Source organism: Adiantum capillus-veneris, chromosome 22 (genome assembly GCF_014529385.1).
Source record: "Adiantum capillus-veneris isolate H3 chromosome 22, ASM1452938v2, whole genome shotgun sequence".
Taxonomy (NCBI): Eukaryota; Viridiplantae; Streptophyta; class Polypodiopsida; order Polypodiales; family Pteridaceae; genus Adiantum; species Adiantum capillus-veneris.
The window spans coordinates 43,613,231-43,636,999 of record NC_140952.1 but is presented as its reverse complement, the minus strand read 5'-3'; the positions used below and the strand labels follow the sequence as shown (position 1 = coordinate 43,636,999).

General features: G+C 42.1%; 1 protein-coding gene across 1 annotated transcript; it reads right to left on the bottom strand.

Annotated features, from left to right (window-relative positions):
- Positions 1-4,185: 4,185 nt before the first annotated feature.
- Positions 4,186-5,415, bottom strand: LOC147429233 (uncharacterized). The gene has a single exon (XM_086494994.1). It carries the CDS (start codon positions 5,413-5,415, stop codon positions 4,186-4,188), a length of 1,230 nt encoding a protein of 409 aa, XP_086351120.1.
- Between the last annotated feature and the right edge of the window lie 18,354 nt (positions 5,416-23,769).

Below are 23,769 nucleotides of genomic sequence, written 5' to 3'. Positions count from 1 at the left end.
GTAAGAAAATGTTGCGATGGATCCCTAAACGACTATTGGAAGCCCAAGGCTACTATCAAGGAAATGATCAAATCTGGGTGCCAAAACATAGATTGTGCTCTTACCTATCACCTGACCCAAGTGAGCCCAATCCCGTAGCTCCAAAACGAATCAATGATCGTGGAAAGAAAAAAATCGTAGAATGCTACACACCCGCTCTCGAGCTAGTTTGGGTACCAAAGAAAGAACGATTTGTTCCACCTAGCTCAGGAAGGGGGGAGTCCCATGAAGCTTCTAGCTCCTCATGTAATACATCCATAGAGGTAAAAGCTTCTACACAGCCTCCATCTATAGTAGTGGACCTCCATGAAGCTACAAAAGAATCCACACCTCCCAGTGTTCAAGAATCACCTGATGAACCACTTCAAGTTCGATCCTGGGAGAGTACCTTACCACCCTTGCAACTTGACGAGGCACCTAGGGTAATAGAAAACTACTGGCAAAAATCCTCACCTATTACCAACTGGAACAATTGGTTTCAAAGGGTGACAAGCTCATTTCAAACGGTATGATCTACCCAAGGAAGGGGGGAGTGTTGGCTGACAGTCATCATTCATTTGTTTCCCTCTCAACCTTTTTCCCTGACCTCTCAATCACCAATCTTAGGGAATGTACATATAAAGCTTTATACTCACAAAAAAAAAAAACAAAAAACAAAAAATAAAGAGCAAGAGCAATTAGCAAACGAGTATGCACATTAAAAGTCAAAACATTGACTCAGACCTACCCATGTCACATCTGGTACAGTGAAACAGAAACCTATGCCATAAAACACCTTTGATCCTCATCACTTGAGTGATGGAGGGTAGGTAAGATTAGTACGATAGGAGTGTTTCTGTTTTAGAGTTGAGTGATTAGCAAAGTTCTCTTTTTCCACAAATGTGCCTCCTGGAGGTATTCCTTTTGTTTCCTAGTGTGTACAGAAGCGTGTTGCTATTGATAGGATTTGGACCTTCATGGAACCTTTCTCTCGTTCACACTTCAAATCAAGCGCGACCATCAACACAAACAGGTGTTTTATGTCCATTAGCATTGCCCTTATCTTTTTGCATCCATGTGTGTCTGCTTTGATTGTGATTGGTAGCATAATATTCAGCGCATTGGCTTAGTATCAAACATTTAATTCAATGTAATGTTTTGTCATAATCACTTGTCTAGGTTTAAAAATCAAGCAGTCCGACTAAGCTAGTTTGACCAAGCTAGGTATTAGAAATCTTCTCTTAATACCATGGGGAATGCCTTCCTAATAAGCAATGGTTACTTAGGTTCTTAATCCGATTTAGGCAGCATTGTATGAAATGTACTAGGGCTTTCTAGTGGGCTTAACCCTATTGACCTTTAGCTTAAGCATTATAAAGGGAGTTTACTAATGTGATGAGCCTTGGGAGGGTAACAGTGTTATATGACCCCCCAAAGTTACAAAATTAAAATGTTGAAAATGAACAAACAAAAAATCAAAGTGCCGCAATGTAAAATTTTAAGCTAGAAGAGAAATCTCAGCTTGATTTGGTACTTCACTTACATGTATTGCCTATGGTACTTGAGCCCTAGAGGTTCCCAGTGTGGGCGCTTTTCCTTGAAAAGCAAAAAACCAAAGGCATACAAAATAAACACACACATCATAATTGAATCAATGTGAAAAGACTTTGGGGGGTCAAAGAAAAATTAATCAGTCAGGCGATGATTTCATGAGAAATTCCTTTTATAATAGCTTAACTACAAGGTCTTCTAGATATAGCCTCTAGTCAGCCCTCGAACATGAATACTTGGCTCTCGTGATTAAACAACTTAATTGACCACAGAAAATTAAGAAGCTTACCCATGGTATTAATATTCGATCTCTAGTGCCTTTCGACCGTCAAATTAGCAACCCCAGACTTGTTTAATTTTCTACCTTTACATCTGTTTATGCATTTGATTACATTGCAATTTAATGTTCATTGCTGACAAATTGTTTGAAATTTTTTTACCAATCAATGTGTCTACCTAAAACTGCATATGCTTTTTAATCACTTATGAGAATGCAATTACTGTGCCAATGTTGTTTGATTTTGCAGTGACTGAAGAAGGCTAAGGACATTCATCTCAAATGCTCTTCCACCTCGACGAACCAGCTTCAACTCAATAGCTTCCGAGGACGGAATCTACATGAGGAAGGGGGGCATGTTAACCCTCACGGCTCACGGACACCCCATCACCTACGACGGACGCGTATTATGTATTTGGTAGAGTCAGGTACCGGGCTTGTCGGACCAATAGGAAAAGGGTAAGAGTGATCACCGATGAGAGGCGCACTCTAACTGGAATATTCAAGGAGTTAGTGGCTAAGCTTGGGCGCCCAAGTGTGAATGGGGTGAGCTCATATAAAAGCCAACTAAACCTAAAATTCACTCATTCTCTCATTGTGCAATAGAAGCTGCTCTTGCTCCATCTCCACCTTCTCCTTCACCATCTCCTTGTGTGTGTGCGTGAGAGAGAGAGAGTGTGTGTGTGAGAGTGTGTGTGTGATCGAGCATTGCGGCGGCACGACGGCGGCGAGGCGGTTGAGCGTGGTGTAGCGGCGTCTTCCTCTTCTTCGCGGCGAGGAATCCACCACGAAGGCGAGCGTAGAGCGGTGAGTGACACACCCTTTTCTCTCTTGAGCTTGCTAGTTTAGGTTTGTTGTGTGCTTGGAGCCATTTGTGGCTCGCACACGGTGTATTGGCAAGTCCCTTGCTTCGACAGTGCGGCAAGGAGCGCACACTTTGGCCAGCCAAAGCTTTCATTAGTGTCTCTTGAGTAGAGCGTAGATGTGCTTGCAATAAAGCATTATTTTCATTAGCTAAGTCATTTGCCTCTTGAACATTAGCTAGTTGGGCCTTAAGATCTTCATTTTATTTTACCACAGCACTCTCCAACTTCCTTAAGGTTCAGTGATATTTATCAATATATATATTATTGGGGACAGTGGCAACAAGAGTTGGAAAACCATTGACCTTATGGTTACCCAGTACCAACTTAATAGCTTGGAGGTCTTGCTTGTCCACAAAGTGATGAAAGAGCTTGACAATCTAGTGATGCCAATTTGTGATTCGGAGTTGGACTGGAATGCTTGGAAATGGCCAGGAAGCAGTCTCTTATGGAAACCCCATACTAAAAGCATTTATTAGACAATGATTCAAAAGAAGAATTGTTCTAGCCCCCTTAACAAGCTATGGAAAAAGCAATGGCCGGAGGAAAGGTGGGAGCATGTAATGGAGAACATATGGAAGCCAAAAGTTATGCAACACACGAAGGTTTTCTTATGGAAGGTTATTTAGGGTGCTCTACCGACGAGGGTGAAGATTCAAGAGAGAGGTATTGGGTCAGATCGATGCTTGGGCTGCAGGTTAGCTAGTGAAGATCTGGCCCACCTATTCATGGACTGCCCAGCTATCAAAGGCCTCGCAGGGAAAATATGCAAGTGGGTCTAGAGAACATGGAAAATTAGTTTTTTCCAGACTGACCTATTCCTTGGAGGTAAAAATTCAGGTAGTCCTTCATTCCTCGTCAGCACTCAGATCGTCACATACGTCTTCTTTCATAATGTATGGCAGACAAGGAAGCGCCGTGTTTTTGAAGGAGGTTTTGAGGTGGCAAGCTTCGCAGAAATTATACAAGAAAGCAAAGTGCTAATATGGGCACTCGGGCGCAAGCATCACTCGGAGGATTGGTCTAGGACTACTTGTGCCTTGTTGTCAGTAGATGGAATGCCTAGGATGGGGGCAAATCTTGGCCATCGGTAAATAAAAGATCTCAGAATGACAAGAGCAGACGTTTCTAATGTCTCTCATTACCTCTTTGTTGGAAGCTTGTCCATTCATCTGAAACTTTGGATCCAAGACAAATGCAGCACCATGCAATGGTGTGTGCATTTGAGCCCGTCGTTTCTCCACAAGTTGCACGACCTGTGTTCTCTCCCTTGCGCTGTACTATGGTTGTATTCTTTGATTTGACGCAACGCCTCAGACATGATCCAATAAACCTTACCAATGACAAACTTATATGTGTTGACAACCCTTAGTAGGGCTTACTAATCCAACAAGTTTGTCAATGTTCTGCCAAAAGAGAGGAGATTGCACCAAGGACACACATTTTTGAGTTGATTCACGGTGGCTTGGATACTTGCTAAGCCAAGCCTCCCAATGGTGATCTGCAGACAATTTTTGTAAGAGCCACTCGCACTTCAATGAGATTATTCAAAACATAGTATTGTGTAGCAAATCGTGTAGCACAGAAAATTTGAAGTGCTTTATTCGGAGACTTGGAGCGAAATAAAGCATATGTAAACTGATGTTCCCATATAAACTTGACTATGTGATTGGCGTCAATAAGGACTTGATTTATGAATGATAATCTGTCCATATCCTTTAGGAGTAAATTTAGGGTGTGTGCTGCACATCCAAGCCATGTACTTTTTGAGTACTTTTCCACAATGGCTAAACCCGCTCCTTTGTAGTTGGAAGCATTATTTGTAACAATAACTGTCACATTCTTCGATTCACCCAGTCGAGCAATAGCTCGCTCATATACCTTTGTCAAGTAGAGAGATGTATTCTCTTTCATTGAGGTATCAATGGCCTCCACAAACATTGCACCTTTGGGACAAATTACCATGACATTACTCAATGGTTTTTTCTGACAGTTGGTCCATCTGTCGAGCGCTATGGTATAGCCAAACGTTGGAACAAAGTCAAGCACCGTTCGCTTAAGAATCGCTTTTGTACTACTCTTGACTTTGTCCACATACTCTGTTCGCATTTTATTATAATCAGGATAGATGGATCCTTTTTTTGCAGTTGACATTAGTGCATCTTTGAAAATAGGATTTCTTATGACATTAAATGGGATTCTGCAAGCCATGAAGGATTGTGTCCACTTTAGATGCAATTCGAGCATGTCCTGTTGAGTGAATGATATGTGTAGATTCCCAGGCGTAGAGGCTCTGTTGGATGTCCCGGGACTTGCATCCATCCCTCCCATGGCACCATTTGGAAAAGTGTAAGGAATTTGAGATGTTCGGGTTATTCCCATTGAAGGTCCTTGGCTTGCTCGCACGTCCTCTTGATCTACACTCACTTCTTCTATGTTGATAGATGACCCACCTGTCATATCCTTATGTCTCTTAGGAAGAGGTCCTGCCTGTTTGCATCTCTTTACATACCCTGCAAAATGGACCCATATGTCTTTAGGCGGTGCTCCATATTCTTTCATATTGGGGCTAGTGCCGAATAAATATTCCTTGATACGAGTTGCATTGACATGCCACTTATGCCCACAATGTTTGCATTCCACAAACGAAATTGTTTTGACTTTCTCTATGTCCTCCACATATGTCCACTCTTTTCCTCGCACCATGCTTTCTGGCTACTAGGAGGTGAAGAGCGTTTGCTCAAGAAAACCTATATGAGTGATGGAGTCATCTCACATTCCACTAACTACTACTGCTCAAACACAACCAATTGGTCCTAAAATAACTGAGGTCTCTAACTTCTATATCGACATAGAAGTAACAGCATGAGCTCGATAACATCCATGTGACTCCTAAGAACTATGCATGACTAATATTCACTAGGAGGTAAGAGCTTTCGCTCGATCACAACCTAGTGAATTCTATAGGTTATCCACCATATTCACTTAGAGGTAAGAGCATAAGCTCGATAACAACCAAGTGAATCTTACTTCATACCTTAAACCTCACTTGGAAGTAAGAGAATCATCTCATAACAACCAATAGGTACTAAGTGGACCTATTCTATGTCTATACGGAGGGAAGAACATTTGTTCATGACAACCAAAAGACCCTACATGTATGTGTATAACTTATCCAACTTAGAAGTAGGAGACCATGCTCAAGCAACCAAGTATATAAGTATTACAATTTAAATAACCTTTGGTAACCTTTTAATTGCACATAGAAATTTTTATTTTAATCTTCTAAATCAATGTTTTATCTACCTAGTGAATGATATGTTCCAAAATGTTTGAATTAACACTACATCTATGCATATATTATAGCTATAATAGATTTTAACCATCAAATATCACTTTTAGTATCTATTCTAAAACAAATAGAGCTAAGAGTATAGCCTCTATTGTTTAGAATTATACATTCGCACTAAAACACTATAGCTTAAAAAAATAGCCTCTAATGCTTAGAATTATTTATATATCTATTCTAAAACAAAAAGAGTTAAGAGTATAGCCTCTAATGTTTAGAATTATACATTTGTACTTAGACATTATAGTTGTCATAAAATATAATATCTAACTTTACCAAATGATTTTCTCATATTAAACTGATCATTTAATATGGGAGAATAAATGGGAACAACAGTTAGATTAGAGACATGTGCTTCTAGGCCTGTCTAAACAGGGGACCAAAAGGAGAGATGGTTGCATCTCAATAGGGGTCCAAAATGAGACGGTCTATCAAAAAGCAATGTACAATAAGTGCTTCTAAACTTACCTCAGCAGGGGACAAAGAGGAGAGATGGTTACATCTCAATAGGGGTCCCAAAGGAGGTAGTCTATCAAAGAGAAATGTGCATCTAATGGAGCTTAAAAGACCTTAGGGTTAGCTTCATTAAAGACCTCCAATGGTTAGTGTTAAAACTCCTTTGACCTTAAGCAAGCTAGGGTTGAGCTTAAGGTGGGAACCCGACCTAAACTTTCCTTTGACCTTAAGCAAGCTAGGGCTGTGCTTGAGGTGGGAACCCGACCTAAACTTGCCTTTGACCTTAGGCAAGCTAGGGCTAAGCTTGAGGTGGGAACTCCACCTAAGGTGCTTGTCATGCTTGATGACTAAGGTACTTGAGGTAGTTGTCATACTTAATGAGGAAGTTGCTTGAGAAGCTTCATATCCATGGAAGGTAAGATGCTTGAGTCAAAAAGAGACCCTACACACTTAATGACGAAGTTGCTTGAGAAGCTTCCTATGCATGGGGGGTAAGATGCTTGAGTCAAAAAGAGACCCTACACACTTAATAAGGACGTTGTTTGAGAAGCTTCTTATGCATGGGGGGTAAGATGCTTGAGTCAAAAAGAGACCCTACACACTTAATGAGGAAGTTTCTTGAAAAGCTTCCTATGCATAAAAGTCTTAAAGTTAGGGGAATCTTTGACCTAACCTTCCACTCACCCAAGGGGCACCCGTTTTCTAAAAGGGCGCGTGGGACACATGTCAGACTCTCACTAAGCTTAACCACATGGTGTGCTTGAATGCTATTGGTTAGGCTAAAGAGGGGTCCAATGAGCTTCTAATTCCATCCAACAAATGAGCTCTCTCTCTCTCTCTCTAAGGGGTAAGGAGGATACTTGTCAAAAGACTACCCATGTACTTGATTGCATGCTGCAAGTGATTGGCTAGGGGGAGAGGAGTCCAATGAGCTTGCAATAGGTGGAAAAGTTGCAACTCGCCCCAAGCAAGAAAGGGGGTGCTAGGGGGATATACACCACACACACTCATTTTGTGGATCCATTCTCACTTGGTGAAAGTTGAGGAACTCCACCTCCTTCTCCAAGCTTGTGAGAAGTAAGAGCCTACAACACTCTTGGCTATGGAATGCAAATCCAAGCAAGAGCCATGCTTCAATGCTTAAGCTTTCCATCTTCTCCATCTTCATTACTATGCTATTATGTATGCTAGCAAGAAGAGTGATGATAAGTGAAGAACTATTTCTTTCTCCTATGGAATGTTTCTTCTTCCTCTTCCCTACCCTCATTCCCCGCTAGCTCTCTCCAGCTTTGAAGGTGTTTGAGGCCTTGGGACTGAGGCTTGGGATAGTTAATGTTTTCTACAAAGTTTATGTTATGTGTGTGATGCGTGAAGCTTTCCATCTTCATTGCATCACCTAGGTCACAAGGAATACAAAGATTGTATTGTACCAAGTCTCTCTTGATGGGAGAAACTATAGTACAAATGCCTATTAGAGGGGGGACCGGCTCCATATGAATCCGGTCCTCAACTATTGTTATGTTCTCTAAATTCTCTCTCTTGCAAAAGTATTGTTCATGCCAAGTTAACTAAGTACCATGTTTATGTCGCTACCATCAATTAAGTTCACCCGCTATGCTCACAAAGGAATCTCACAAAAGTGCTTCATCTAATTTCCTAATTCCGCTACTCTCAAAGTTCATAAGCCATTTCCATTACATTGGTATCAGAGCATTTGGTTTCTCTTTTCTTGCTTAAGAAGAGAGGTCCTTAAGTAGCCTATTAATGGTTGATTTTGTTAATTATATTAGGGTAAGTGGGATTGGGATCTATTGTCGGTTTTGTTGAGCCCACTATGTGGGATATGGTGTACACCTCGGGAGCTTTGGTCTTAATAATGGAGTCTTTTTAGGCTTGCTACGGCTTTACCATTATTGAGCCATAAGAAGTCCAAAAGGAGCTATCCCTCGGCAACTTTGCTATGTTAGACTCACTCCACTACTCTCTATAACTAACAAATTCGAGCCGCAGGTGTAGATAAGTTCCTATTTCCAAAGGCTAAGAGGAGTAGCAACTAAGGTTTTGAATTGCCAAAGCATACACTAAGTAAACACAAAAGTTTAATTAACATGGCTGACAATAACCAAGAGAGTAGAATGATGTTGACCGCTGGGTCAACAACACAACATAACTCAAGTTTCGTACAAAAGTCTTATCTTTTGCAAGTTATGAAATGCTGCAGATTATGGCGATAAACGTCATTTGTAAAGAGTAGTTATTCTAGTTTCAGAAGCCGGGGTGCAATGGCACTTCCAGATTGTAAATACAAAGCCATTTGACCCTTTCAACCCCATTTTTGGTTAAACTTAAGGTAGCCTTAGTATATAAGGTACTGATAGCCGTTTTTCGGCTCTTTGTAATTGCCACAGTGAGTTACCTCACCCTACCAAAATCACCCAAACACTGTGGCTATCCCTACCATTTCACTGTACATAGGCGTGCGTGAGTCACGGGACTTTTCCCATATCTTCTTAAAAAAACCCTCAATTAGCTAGTCATTGGGCTAGTTGAGCCAAAAAATAAAAAAAAGTATATTATGGCCCATGCGTATGTAAACATTTCTTTGTATATAGGGCCTAAATAAAAGATTTTTTCATAATTATTTTGATATTTATTTAAATATTTCTACCTAAGTGTATGTTATTTATGCTTTGTACATTGTCTCACCATTACCACAATTTTTCTTACCATTTTTCATACTCTTTATTCCATATAGAAATATTTTCATGTAAGCTTCTCTTATATTTGGTGTAACTCCACCCCAACAAAAATCCAAAAAAAACTAGTTTTATTTATGTGTATATTTTTTCACTATTGTGATTTTTCCCTTCCTACATCTATTTTGTTTTTTTTTTCTAAAAAATTAGAACACCAAAAATATTTATCTTTTTATGGTAGCCTCATAATGAGAGAGATTTCTTTTGACCCCTTTATATTTTTTCCACTTATATTATTTATATTTGACATGTACATATTTTTTAGACCCCTCAATATTTGATTTTCTTAGTTGTACTATTCACTTATATCATAATCTCAACAATATCTTCAATTATAGACCTACCAAATAAGGTCAAGGGTAGGTGGCATGCATACATGCACTATGGAGGGCTCACTCTTGGAGGTATTCAAAAGAATCATCCAAAGAAGGACCCCACAAGGAGCTTGTGCAGTGGAAAAAAACGATCGGTTTTGCTGAATTTTTAAAGTTCACTTGCTCTCCGAATTTGAAAAGATGATACAAACAAAAGTTGTAGCTCGTGGGCTGAACTTTTGCCTCAAATTTTTTCATATTTTTTTGAGCTACGAGCTGTGAGCTATGATTTTATTAGTGAACCCCAGTTTTCCCATGCTATGCAGCCACACTCTCTCTTCCACTTTATCATTTTCCTCTTTCACACACACTTCTCCACTCATCATTCCCACCTCTCTCACCACTCCTCTCTGCACCCTACTCACCTTCTCCTCAACCTTGAAGAATAAGAGAAACCATGGTGAACTCATACCTCCCACACACAATTCCATTCCAAAATTGACCACCTAGTCTCATTTTTCCTCCTCCAAATTACCCATATCTATCAAAAAAACCACAAAATTCAGCCTCTTCTCTTAAAAGACAACATCATGGTGGTTGATTACTCAGCTTCAATTACCTTGTCTCTCAAGGAAGGTCAAGAGTGGAAAAAAAATGTACCGTCAAAGCTAGTGGACCGTCAACAAGCGTCAAAATTGGCCCTACTCAAGACACTTGGAGCATCAACCTTGTAAGAAATCCACCTTTTCTTACCTCTTAAGAGTTTTTCTCCTCATTTGTATCCTACATGGATACTCCCATTGTAAATATCCAATTCCATTTGTAAATTAATACTAACTCTACTAACACTAACCCACTATGAAAAGTCCTATCACCTCCATTTCTCTCCTCTCTCTTTCCCCACCAACTTCTTGATAGTTCCAAGCAAAAGAAATTAGATAAATTGCTGAAAATCTAACCCAACCATGGTTAGAGGAGTAACCCTAGCCTTCAAAATTGCTATAAAAGGAGGGTGTAGCTAGCACAAAAAGAGAGGAGCCATAAGCAAGAGCACTATGCTATAGCTTGAGAAGCCAAGCTCAACCTCTCTAGAAGGAGCTCTTGAGTGGAAGCTCATTGTCTTATGCACGTGCATGTGTTGTAATAGGGGATTAGCAAGGAAACTCTATGCCATTGTAAGAGAGAGAGTGATCATTCAATTGAGAGTAGGAAATCTATCATTTCTCCTACTAGTGTAAGCCCAACATTTGTTGAATCAAGGAGGGTGGATTTGGACTAAGCTTGGATACTTTGTCTCCCTTCCAACGTGAAGTAATGGACAACAATGATGCGTAAGTGTCTTGGTGTTTTTTGTTAAGTTCTTGATAGCTTGTCCCTGGTGTTGTCATCAATCTAGCCATAAATCCCACATACTGTAAGAGGGCGACAGGGTGGAGAGGACTCCCCTGGCCTTAAGACAGTGATTGGGGTGGCTTTTCTTGTGATGTGTTGTGGTGAAATTTACGCAAGCTATGTTGAACAAATACTAATCTCACTTTGATTTGTCATGACAGATTTGTAAGAAGGCATTAATGCAACAAGCATCCCCTCCCCCTTTCTCTCTCTTTCTTAAATATATAGTTGTGTTTGCTTGATCATTGCCGATACGTTTCAAAGCAGCCCGAGCACTATCTCTCTCTCTCTCTCTCTCTCTCTCTCTCTCTCTCTCTCTCTCTCTCTCTCTCTCTCTCTCTCTCTCTCTCTCTCTCTCGTTTTGTAGTGTGTGAGAGTGTTCCATTGGTGTTAGGGTTAGTGTAAATTCCTTGCTTGTTTGTGGGTTGCTCTAACGATTCTCCTCTTTTGCGTCCTAGTTCGCTCTTAAACTAGGTGGTGCCCCTTGTGTAGTTGGGATTTGGCTGTGGGTTTGTTGTTTTGGTTTGTGTTGTGTTGTGCCCCAGCCCCATTGAGCAGCACGGGAGCCTTGAAGGATGTCTAGAGGTTGCTCTTCTTGTTGCCCACCCCGGACCGTCCCAAATTGGTGCCCCCACTGAGGACAGGCTTGTGTATGTTTTGTGAAGGCTCAACCTTTAGCATAATCAAGTAGCTTGCATGAATCACGAGAATTTGTATGATCCCTTCATTCCCATTGCAAGGCAAAAGGTACACATAATTGTTAGTACTAAGTTGAAATTTCAGTGAGTAATTCGTAGAATTTTAGGTCCTCTTAGGTTGGTAGAGATAAACGCATCAGTAAATCCTTTTATTTTGCCTCTCATTAGGTACGACCTTAGTTTGGACGTCTATATTTTTGTTTTGTTTTAAGAATTAGGTCATGCATAGACCATGGATAATGGCCCAGGCATACAGGTTTTTTGTTGGGGTATAGGCGTCTGTGCCTTGCCCGGCCGCCCAGAGTCTGGGCGTCCACTGACTTGTATACCTTATACATAGCATAAGTGTATAGGGGGCTGCTCACTCTTCTGAGTCTCCCCACCCATATCTGTGTTGTGTGTCTCCTTCTCTCTCTCTCTCTCACTCTCTGTCTGTGGTGCTCCCCGATCCCCTTCAATTGGTATCAGAGCTATGGTGACCGCGGAGAGCACGACGGCTTTGAGAGCTTCGAGGCGATAGCTCGCTCGCTCTCGATGGTGGAGTTTCACGAAGAGCGATTTTAGCTTGAGGAGCATTGTCTTTGGAGCTTAGGAGCTTGGTGTGGTCAAGCTTGGTCGAGGAGGCGGTTGCGGCTTCCTTGGTGAGAGGAGCTTTTGAGCTCAGTGGAGCTCGTTAGAGAAGTGCTCGGCGGAGGAGAGCTTGACATTCGAGTGCTTGGATGCTGTTGTGGCAGAGCTCTTGTGTTGGAGCTTGCATTGAGAGGACATTGCATCACGTAAAGTGGAGCAGGAGCAGGTTCAAGACTGTGTGCAGCTCGTTTTTGCCATTTTCGGGCTCTAAAACGCAGTTTTTTGCGTAGCTTCGTCATACAAAGTCAGATCTACATGATCCAGGAGTGTAGGTCAGGGTTTTGGCACGCTCCGGACGCGATGGTGATGTCTATTTGCTGAAATTATGCTTTGAATTATAGCAGGTACAGCAGCAAGTTTATTTGTGCACTCTCGGGTCCCAAAAACACTATTTTTGGCATAGCTTTCACACCCGGACTCGGATACATATGATCCAGGAGTCTACCTTGGGGTTTTGGCACGCTTCGGACGCGCTCGTCATATCAGAATTTCAAAATTCTGAATGCTGAATTTTCTGCAGCAGTAGTTGTTTATTGTGTGTCGAGGATTCCACACATGGTTTGCTCTCAGATGTGAGAGTGATATTTGCTGCAAGTTTTCTCACAGGTGGGAGGATACGATGTATGCCTTATGTGGTTTGATGCTCAGGGAGACTAATGTGATTGCATTTTGAGCTCGGCAATGTATGCCTCGAGCATGTTTTTTGGCAGTCACAGGTAGAGCAGATATTTGTGTACTAGATTTGCAGGTGTTTGCAATGATGTATGCAAAAATGTGGAGATTGGTGCATGCATTTGGAGTGTGATTTGACGCGCTTTGGTTGCTCATGGTTTTGAGCGTGCAGTCAGTTTGGTTACTGGTTTTGTGGCCGTTTTACTGACGAAACTCTGGCGAAATTTTCCCAGGAGTTTTATGCGCATCATTTATGCGATCTAGGTAGAGATTGCGGGTTGCACTCAACATTTGCGTGCGGTGTTCTCTGCAGGTGGGAGATTTGTGCGTGTGTATGCATCGATACCGCACAGTGTGGGCTTGGTGATTAGCTCACAGATTGCAGTGTGATACTAGAGCAGGAGAGGCTTGTATTGACATTGCGGGAGCTCTATTTTGGAGTGTGTCTCACAGGTTTTACATTGTGTTTCTGGCCATATTGGTAGACAGTTTCCAGGTGTTGTTGGTGAGGTGGTTTTGCTTTCTAGTTTGCTACATTGTGCTCATGGCAGAGACAGGTGATCGATCAGATTGTGACCTCTCACAGATGCGCGTGTTTGATGGGTCAGACTTTGCGGCATGGAGAGAGTGTATGCTTGATGCATTGACACAGCGAGGGTTGCATCGACCATTGAGTGGTGATGTAGGTAGACCTTCAAACATGTCTGACGATCAGTGGCAGGAGCTAGAGGAGATGGCACTATCTACGCTCTCTTTGCACCTTGCGGAATCTGTATATGCTCTTGTTATGTATGAGACTACTTCGAGAGCACTTTGGCGCAGATTACATGATATGTATGATAGATCTGAGTCATCACGGACTCGTGTGAGACATGTACATTCACGAGCACGCCGACAGATGAAATGTTGGTATTGTGGTCATTCTGGACACGTTAGATGGCGCTGTTTTTGTCGTATGCGACATCGTAGGAGACATGGCAGTCTCAGAGATGTATGTAGTGATGCCATGGACTCAGTTGCTTTGACAGTTGAGGCACATGTAGTGTCGGAGTATACTAGTGACGGGGATGTCACTTTTACCTCGAGCTATGCACGAGATGCTATACATGTGTATAGTGCACTCCCTTCGCAGTGGTTGCTAGACGCAGATGCTATGTTTCATGTCACGCCGCATCGTGCATGGTTTTGTAGCTATTCTAGCGGGATGCTTGGCAGTGTATGTTTGACCGATGGATCGGTGCATGCGATAGCAGGTGCAGGAGATGTGAGACTGTCATTACCGAGTGGTGCATCTTACTTGTTACGACATGTGCGCTATGTACCAGATTTGACAGTGAGTTTGATCTCGATTGGTCAGCTTAGAGATTGTGGATGTCAGATTTCACTACGAGAGCGAGATTTTGTGATGCATTTGGGTTCGCTAGTGATTGCGAGAGGTGCCAGGAGTGGTACAGGTTACCCATTGCATGTGGATCACGAGAGAGACGGTGTTGTCTCTGTGATCACGCAGCCAGGTAGACAGCGAGAGAGCAGGCGAGTCTCTTTTGCTTGTGGGTTGCAGGATGCTTTGCATGGAGTGCAGAGTAGTGAGCTCGTTGTGCACACAGTTGAGGCACGACTTGAGCAGTCACACAGAGAGGTGACAGAGTCAGACATGCATGCTTTGCTAGTGACTGAGCAAAGCAGAGACTCAGTTGTGCTAGATACTTCTATGCAGGATAGACAGGTAGAGCGGTCTTGCTCTAGTGAGTCACGACAGGAGGACGTTGTGCAAGAGTCTATGCATACGGAGTTAGAGCATGAGAGCTCTAGTGAGTCACAACAGATTGAGTGTTCATGTTTGCAGTGGATGATTGCAGAGGAGGCTGAGATGTCAGCGATTATGCAGTCATTCCTTTCTATGCTCGACAGTGAGCATGGAGATATAGTTGTGCAGGATATGTCTTCCAGCAGACACCTAGAGCAGCTGGTTTGCTCTGAGGTTGCACGACAGGTTGATGCGTCTTTTGCGGACAGTCAGGAGATGCATGTGGCTGACACGCCTTGTCAGTCAGAGATGCCTATTGTCAGGGATATATATGTTGATGCATGCTCCGTAGAGCTAGCAGGGCCCGCTAGCATTGCATCGGCATTCAGTGGTCTCATGTATGAGATGTTGATCTTGAGACCAGATATCGCAGCTGCAGTGGGAGCATTTGCAGTTGGGGTTGTCAGTCATCTGTTGACTGATGATGGCATAGTGCACGAGGGAGATATGCAGGTATTGCGTACATACTTGCAGTACGTGTGCGGTACGTCTGGTGGTGTATGGACTTACACAGGAGCAGGACAGTCGGATGCACACGATCACAGCCAGCCAGTGGGCATCGGTTGAGAGCGGTTTTCTCTCACCTTTTTTAGTCTTTAGACTAGGTTCCCTTGCTTAAAGGCACAGTCGCCTTTAAGTGGGAGGTTGTTGGGGTATAGGCGTCTGTGCCTTGCCCGGCCGCCCAGAGTCTGGGCGCCGACTGACTTGTATACCTTATACATAGCATAAGTGTATAGGGGGCTGCTCACTCTTCTGAGTCTCCCCACCCATATCTGTGTTGTGTGTCTCCTTCTCTCTCTCTCTCTCACTCTCTGTCTGTGGTGCTCCCCGATCCCCTTCATTTTTCCCTTTCATTTCACTCCACACATTAGAGTAAACATTGCAATTAGTAGAAAAATCCATTTTCAACAACGTATGGTATTCATGTTTGGTGCCCAAAGAGCAGGAGAAATTCTCGCGTCACCAAACCCTGTCATTCTACCTCTTATTGATTATCATAGGTCATTTGATGTGAATATTTTTATTTTGTTGTAGAATAGATTGCAATTTAGAAAATATTATTGTGTAAATCTTTTAAAGAAAGAAAAAACAAAAACGCGTCACTTTGAAATCAATTCAATGGAGAGCCAACGCCAAATGTCTGGATATCCTCTTTTCTTTGGAGAGCCTGGAGAGGATGCAGAATTATTTTTAGCAAATTTCAAGATGTCTTGCCGTATCAAGAGGATAATAACTGATCAAGAACGTGTAGAAATGTTTGAGGTGGTCCTTAGGAAAGATGCTAGTACTTGGTTTGACTCTTTGCCTCAGGAAGTTAAGGGGAATTACACAGAAGTTTTGAATCGTTTCAAGAAATACTTCTTTGATCCCCAAAACACTCAAAAATTATGGCAAGACATTGTTTCTCATAAGCAAAAAGACTTAGATGACTACTACTTGTACAAGCAAGAGTTTCTACGTCTTTGGGCTCTATGGATACGAAATGTTGCTAACCCTGGTGATGGTGCAGAATTTCTAAAGAAGGAGAGGTTCATAGCCGGACTCTTTCCTGACCTTAAGGTAAAAGTTGAGGCGGGTGCACCTGCTACCTTTGATGCAGCTGAAACTAGGACTGCTGAGAAATATAGAAAACTCAAGTGCTTAAGGGGAGAGGTTCCAATAGAAGGTCTTAGACCCAAAGGTAAGTCACAAGCATCAACATCGAGGGAGATTCCTGAGGTAACGGCGGAAGTAATTGAGAAGTTAAATGAATCTTTAAGCAGCCTGTCAATTCACCTTGCACAAGCTGTAGGTCCAAAGGGACAAGCAAAGAAGCCTGAAGAGCGAGATCCACGACCTAGGAGAGTCTTGCAATGTTGGAATTGCGGAGAGTCTGGACATGGGATGTATAATTGTCCTTGGCCCCGTGGGGAGCCAGGGAGACCTAACTTGAATTACCCAGTGATGAATGCAGGTGAAGGAACTGGTCAACAACCAAGGCTTCTACAAAGACCAAATGGACCAAGACCACCTCCACAAGGGGTAGAAGGAGTTCCACCTTTGCCAGATCCAAATGTGCATGTGGTAGAGGTGACAAACTCAAATGAGGTTGACATGGAAGCAAATGGCATTAAGCGTGGCCGAGGAAAAGGTAAAGAGAAAGAGGGTGTCCCATCACAGAGTGACCATGGACAAGGCAAGAAGGCAAAGGAGACCAAGGAAGCTAAGAGGACTCGACGTCGTATCAATCTCCAAGACTTCCCTCTTGGACATGGTATGGCTCCATACAACCTGTTGGAAGACATGCGAGGTAAGGGTCCTGATATCTCATGGCCTCAGTTTCTTGCATTATGCCCACAAGTTAGGAGGGATTTAACAAAGGTAGTGAGCACTAGGAGAAAGGTAAAAGAGAGTTTTCCTGTTGTAAAAATTGCACATGCTGAAATGAACGAGGATATTACACCTGTGCTAGATTTTTACATAAAAGGAAGATTGGTTAGGAAAGGTCTAGTGGATGGGGGTGCACAAATTTGCATCATGACAGAAGGGCTCATGCAAAGACTAGGCATGCACATCCATGAGACACCTGAAATCAAGGTGAAAATGGCAAACAATAGCAAGGCTAGGTGCGTAGGCATTTGTAAAAATGTTTTTGTGGAGGCCTTTGGCATTAAGAAGGCAGTGGATTTCTATGTCATGTCTACCAAGGGAAATGGTTACCCATTTATCCTAGGAAGACCATGGCTAATGAAAATGCGAGCTTTGCAGGATTGGGAGAGTGGAAAGCTAATTTGCAGGAATGACAATCACAAGAAGGTTGTCTTTGACATGAAGGAGCAACGCCAAGAGGAGCTCCATGAAGAATCATCTCAAAGTGAGACGGAAGAAGGTTGGACCGATAGCACTTCAGAAGAAGAAAGTAGCGGCAGCATTACTGAAGAGGAGTCTTCCATCGAAGTCATGGGGGTAAGGTTTAAGCCAAGCAACCAAGAGACCTCTTGTCAAGGCTTGGAGGAGGTAGGTCCTCAAGAGAACGAAGGTGTTCAAGATGAAGGGATGCTGGAAGGTATGCTATCAACAACACTTACAAAGGATGAAAGAGAGGAGTTCAAATGTGTGCTAAGGAAGTTTCCTAGGCTTTTTGCTAAAGACTACACCGACGTGCGTGGAGTAGATGTTGTTCAACACAAGATTGAGTTGAAGCCAAAGGCCACACCTAAGGCTCAAAAGCTACGAAGGCTAGGAGTCATTAAGGAGCAGGCTCTACTCAAGGAGGTAAGAAAGCTTCTAGCAGCAGGTTTCATTTATCCAGTGGAGAATTCAGAGTGGGTCTCTCCCGTTGTTGTCACTCCTAAGAAAAACGGCAAGTGGAGGGTGTGTGTGGATTATCGTCCACTTAATGAGGCAACAAAAAGAGATCACTTTCCCCTCCCATTCCAGGATGAGATACTAAATGAGGTAGCTGGTCATGAGAAGTACACTGTGTGCGATGGTTACTCAGGTTACTTTCAAATAGGGATTGCATTGGAGGATCAATTGAAAACAACCTTTATCACTCTTTGGGGTTGTTATGCTTTTAGAGTCATGCCATTTGGTCTGACAAATGCTCCTGCAACATTCCAACGTTTCATGAATATGGTGTTTCAAGCATTCTTTGGAAAGTCAATTAGGGTGTTCATTGATGATTTCTGTATTTATAGCTCAAAATCATTGCATCTACAAAGGGTAGAAGAAGGTTGAAAGAAGCTCTACGACATGGGAGGTCAACTCAACCCCGACAAGTGCCATATAGGTGAGGATGAAGTAATCTTGCTTGGTCATAAAGTTTCTTATAAAGGCATTGAGGTGGATCCTTCAAAGGCAAAGGCTCTTATTGAGCTACCATCACCCAAGAATCTCAAAGAGGTCATATCATTCATTCAAAAAGTGAAGTATATGTCATGCTTTATTCACTTAGCTTCGAAGTTGCTTCATCCTTTGCAAAAGTTGACACAACAAGTAGAATTTGCATGGTCTGATAAGCTTGAAGAGTACTTTTGTATTATTAAAGTCATTTTGTCAGAGCTACCAACACTCATGCCTCCATGTTGGGAGTACACATTCTTTGTTAGCTCTAGTGTTGGGAAGGAAACAATTGGTGCAGTTTTATTACAACAAGATCCCCACAGTACCAGGATGCGACCCATCTACTTTTCTAGTAGGGTCATGAATGCTTTGGAGAGAGGCTACACGGAGGCAGAACTCATGATGCTTTCTCTCATGTTTGCGATAAGGAAGTTTAGATCCTACTTGCTCCCAAACCTTTTGTAATCCTCACCGCAGAGAATTTGTTCCCTTGGGTGTCATCTCAAATGAATCTTAGTACTAGGATCTCAAAGTGGATTATGGAGTTGCAAGAGTTTCAATACTCTTTCAAGGTAGAAGATAGTGTGCGTGCACAATTGGTAGGGATTCTCACTTATAGGGTGCATGAAAAGGAGATTAAGGTGCCTGAAGTAAAGACCCTACCATTGCCACCACCAAAAAGTATTCCTAATGCTTTTACCTTGTTCTTTGATGGAGCTTTTCGTCGAGCCACAGGAAAAGCAGGGGGAGGGCTAGTGTTGCTCAACCCAAGTGGAGAGGTGGTCATGAAAGAGAAGTTCAATCTACCAAGTTCAGCTAGCAACAATGAAGCAGAATATGACACACTACTTCATGGTTTAAAAATATGCATTGGCCATGGTATACAACGTCTCATGGTAAAAGGGGATGCACTTCTCATTGTGAAGCAGATTTTAGGCATCTGGGCATGCAAAAATGAAAGACTAAGGGTCAAAGTTCATACCATCCGTAGGCTATTTAATCAATTTGAGGAGGTGCAATTATATCATATTCCTAGGAAACAGAATGAAGATGCCGATTTACTTGCACAACAAGTAGTTACATGTGTTGAGAAAGAAGTGCAGGTCATCATGGTGGCAGCAACTGTCAAGCAACCGAGATACCAGGGATTGGAGTCATTGACTCCCATTATTAGCTACATTTTGGAGGGCGAGTTTCCACAAGACTTCACGAAGGCTCAGAAGAGGAGACTCATGAAGAAGGCAAGCGCATATCTCTTCCTAGAAGGCTCCCTCTATCAAAGAGGGAGGGATCAAGTGTGCAGAAGAGTACCAACTATTGAGGAAATTCCAGCCATTCTAAAAGGTTTGCACGAAGAAGCATGTGGTGGTCATTTTGCCCAAGAATTAACTGTGAAGAAGATTTTGCTTGCGGGGTATGTTTGGCCAAGTCTGCATGTGGATGCCCAACATTGGTGTAAAAGCTGTCACAATTGTCAGATAAATGGAAATAGAAGGTTGGTGCATGGCCCGAGGCAAATAGTGCTTGCAAATGGACCCTTTGAAAAGTGGGGCATTGATGCTATGGGTCCTCTGCCTAGGACAAAAAATGGTAAACTCTACATTCTAGTGGCTGTAGACTATATGACTAGGTGGGTGGAAGCTCAAAGTGTGGCAAGAGTGAATGAGAGGACAGTTAGCAAGTTTGTTGCAGATTTGGCACACCTTTGGAGATTGTTTCTGATAATGGTCCAGGGTTTAGGAAGGGCTTGCTCACAGAAGTTTGTGAAGAGCTTCACATTCTACATAGTCATAGCACACCATACTACCCACAGTCAAATGGTTTGGTGGAGAAGGCTAATGGTGTCATTGCAGGAATCATTAGAAAGATGGTGCAAAACAACACAAAATTATGGGATGACTTCTTGGATGGTGCCTTGTGGGCATATCGAACCACATATAGGGAAGCCACGGAGTTCACACCATTTCACTTGGTCTATGGTCAAGAGGCTTTACAGCCAATTGAGCTAAACATTCCAACAATGCGACTTCATGGCAAATCAGCACAATATGATCAAGAAGCATGGATGGATCGACTTCTTACCTTAGCCGAGCTTGAGTGGAAAAGAGAAGCAGCATACGAGTGCTATAAGAGGAAAGCCACACAGACAAAGGAGAAGCTTGACAAGAAACTGAAGGACAAAGGCATCAATGAAGGAGATCTTGTGCTAAGGTATGACAATCGACTCGATAATCGTTTTGATGCCAAATTTGAAACTAGATGGCAAGGGCCATACATAGTCAAGAAGGCTTTCAATTCAAGTTACTATCAACTTATGGACTTGAATGGGAAAGAGCACTCCAGGAAGGTAAACGGCTATCGCTTGAAGCCTTACTTGAGTCGCCTTCTACCAAAGGATCTACCAAAGATCTGTCAAAAGGCCACTGTCTCATGTAAGTATTGTTACATGAAGCATGAGTGTAACTCTAGCCAAAATTTTGAGGGGCCAAACAATAAAGATCTCGTCAAGGACTCTGAAGCACTCTCTTTGGAAAAGATGCTCTATGATGGTACATGAATATACCATCATCCAGGGGGAGGGCTAATGATAGCCGTTTTTCGGCTCTTTGTAATTGCCACAGTGAGTTACCTCACCCTACCAAAATCACCCAAACACTGTGGCTATCCCTACCATTTCATTGTACATAGGCGTGCGTGAGTCACGGGACTTTTCCCATATCTTCTTAAAAAACCCTCAATTAGCTAGTCATTGGGCTAGTTGAGCCAAAAAAATTAAAAAAATAAGTATATTATGGCCCATGAGTATGTAAATATTTCGTTGTATATAGGGCCTAAATAAAAGATTTTTTCATAATTATTTTGATATTTATTTAAATATTTCTACTTAGGTGTGAGTTATTTATGCTCTGTACATTGCCTCACCATTACCACAATTTTTCTTACCATTTTTCATACTCTTTATTCCATATAGAAATATTTTCATGTAAGCTTCTCTTATATTTGGTGTAACTCCACCCCAGCAAAAATCCAAAAAAACTAGTTTTATTTATGTGTATATTTTTTCACTATTGTGATTTTTCCCTTCTTACATCTATTTTGTTTTCTTTTTCTAAAAAATTAGAACACCAAAAATATTTATCTTTTTATGGTAGCCTCATAATGAGAGAGATTTCTTTTGACCCCTTTATATTTTTTCCACTTATATTATTTATATTTGACATGTACATATTTTTTAGACCCCTCAATATTTGATTTTCTTAGTTGTACTATTCACTTATATCATAATCTCAACAATATCTTCAATTATAGACCTACCAAATAAGGTCAAGGGTAGGTGGCATGCATACATGCACTATGGAGGGCTCACTCTTGGAGGTATTCAAAAGAATCATCCAAAGAAGGACCCCACAAGGACCTTGTGCAGTGGAAAAAAACGATCGGTTTTGTTGAATTTTTAAAGTTCACTTGCTCTCCGAATTTGAAAAGATGATACAAACAAAAGTTGTAGCTCGTGGGCTGAACTTTTGCCTCAAATGTTTTCATATTTTTTTGAGCTACGAGCTGTGAGCTATGATTTTATTAGTGGACCCCAGTTTTCCCATGCTATGCAGCCACACTCTCTCTTCCACTTTATCATTTTCCTCTTTCACACACACTTCTCCACTCATCATTCCCACCTCTCTCACCACTCCTCTCTGCACCCTACTCACCTTCTCCTCAACCTTGAAGAATAAGAGAAACCATGGTGAACTCATACCTCCCACACACAATTCCACTCCAAAATCGACCACCTAGTCTCATTTTTCCTCCTCCAAATTACCCATATCTATCAAAAAAACCACAAAATTCAGCCTCTTCTCTTAAAAGACAGCATCATGGTGGTTGATTACTCAGCTTCAATTACCTTGTCTCTCAAGGAAGGTCAAGAGTGGAGAAAACATGTATCGTCAAAGCTAGTGGACCGTCAACAAGCGTCAAAATTGGCCCTACTCAAGACACTTGGAGCATCAACCTTGTAAGAAATCCACCTTTTCTTACCTCTTAAGAGTTTTTCTCCTCATTTGTATCCTACATGGATACTCCCATTGTAAATATCCAATTCCATTTGTAAATTAATACTAACTCTACTAACACTAACCCACTATGAAAAGTCCTATCACCTCCATTTCTCTCCTCTCTCTTTCCCCACCAACTTCTTGATAATTCCAAGCAAAAGAAATTAGATAAATTGCTGAAAATATAACCCAACCATGGTTAAAGGAGTAACCCTAGCCTTCAAAATTGCTATAAAAGGAGGGTGTAGCTAGCACAAAAAGAGAGGAGCCATAAACAAGAGCACTATGCTATAGCTTGAGAAGCCAAGCCCAACCTCTCTAGAAGGAGCTCTTGAGTGGAAGCTCATTGTCTTATGCATGTGCATGTGTTGTAATAGGGGATTAGCAAGGGAACTCTATGCCATTGTAAGAGAGAGAGTGATCATTCAATTGAGAGTAGGAAATCTATCATTTCTCCTACTAGTGTAAGCCCAACATTTGTCGAATCAAGGAGGGTGGATTTGGACTAAGCTTGGATACTTTTTCTCCCTTCCAACGTGAAGTAATGGACAACAATGATGCGTAAGTGTCTTGGTGTTTTTTGTTAAGTTCTTGATAGCTTGTCCCTGGTGTTGTCATCAATCTAGCCATAAATCCCACATATTGTAAGAGGGCGACAGGGTGGAGAGGACTCCCCTGGCCTTAAGACAGTGATTGGGGTGGCTTTTCTTGTGATGTGTTGTGGTGAAATTTACGCAAGCTATGTTGAACAAATACTAATCTCACTTTGATTTGTCATGACAGATTTGTAAGAAGGCATTAATGCAACAAGCACCCCCTCCCCCTTTCTCTCTCTTTCTTAAATATATAGTTGTGTTTGCTTGATCATTGCCGATACGTTTCAAAGCAGCCCGAGCACTATCTCTCTCTCTCTCTCTCTCTCTCTCTCTCTCTCTCTCTCTCTCTCTCTCTCTCTCTCTCGTGTTGTAGTGTGTGAGAGTGTTCCATTGGTGTTAGGGTTAGTGTAAATTCCTTGCTTGTTTGTGGGTTGCTCTAACGATTCTCCTCTTTTGCGTCCTAGTTCGCTCTTAAACTAGGTGGTGCCCCTTGTGTAGTTGGGATTTGGT

Excerpts from the sequence above, each read along its gene's own strand:
- LOC147429233 (XM_086494994.1), bottom strand. The coding sequence starts at position 5,415 with ATGGTGCGAGGAAAAGAGTGGACATATGTGGAGGACATAGAGAAAGTC.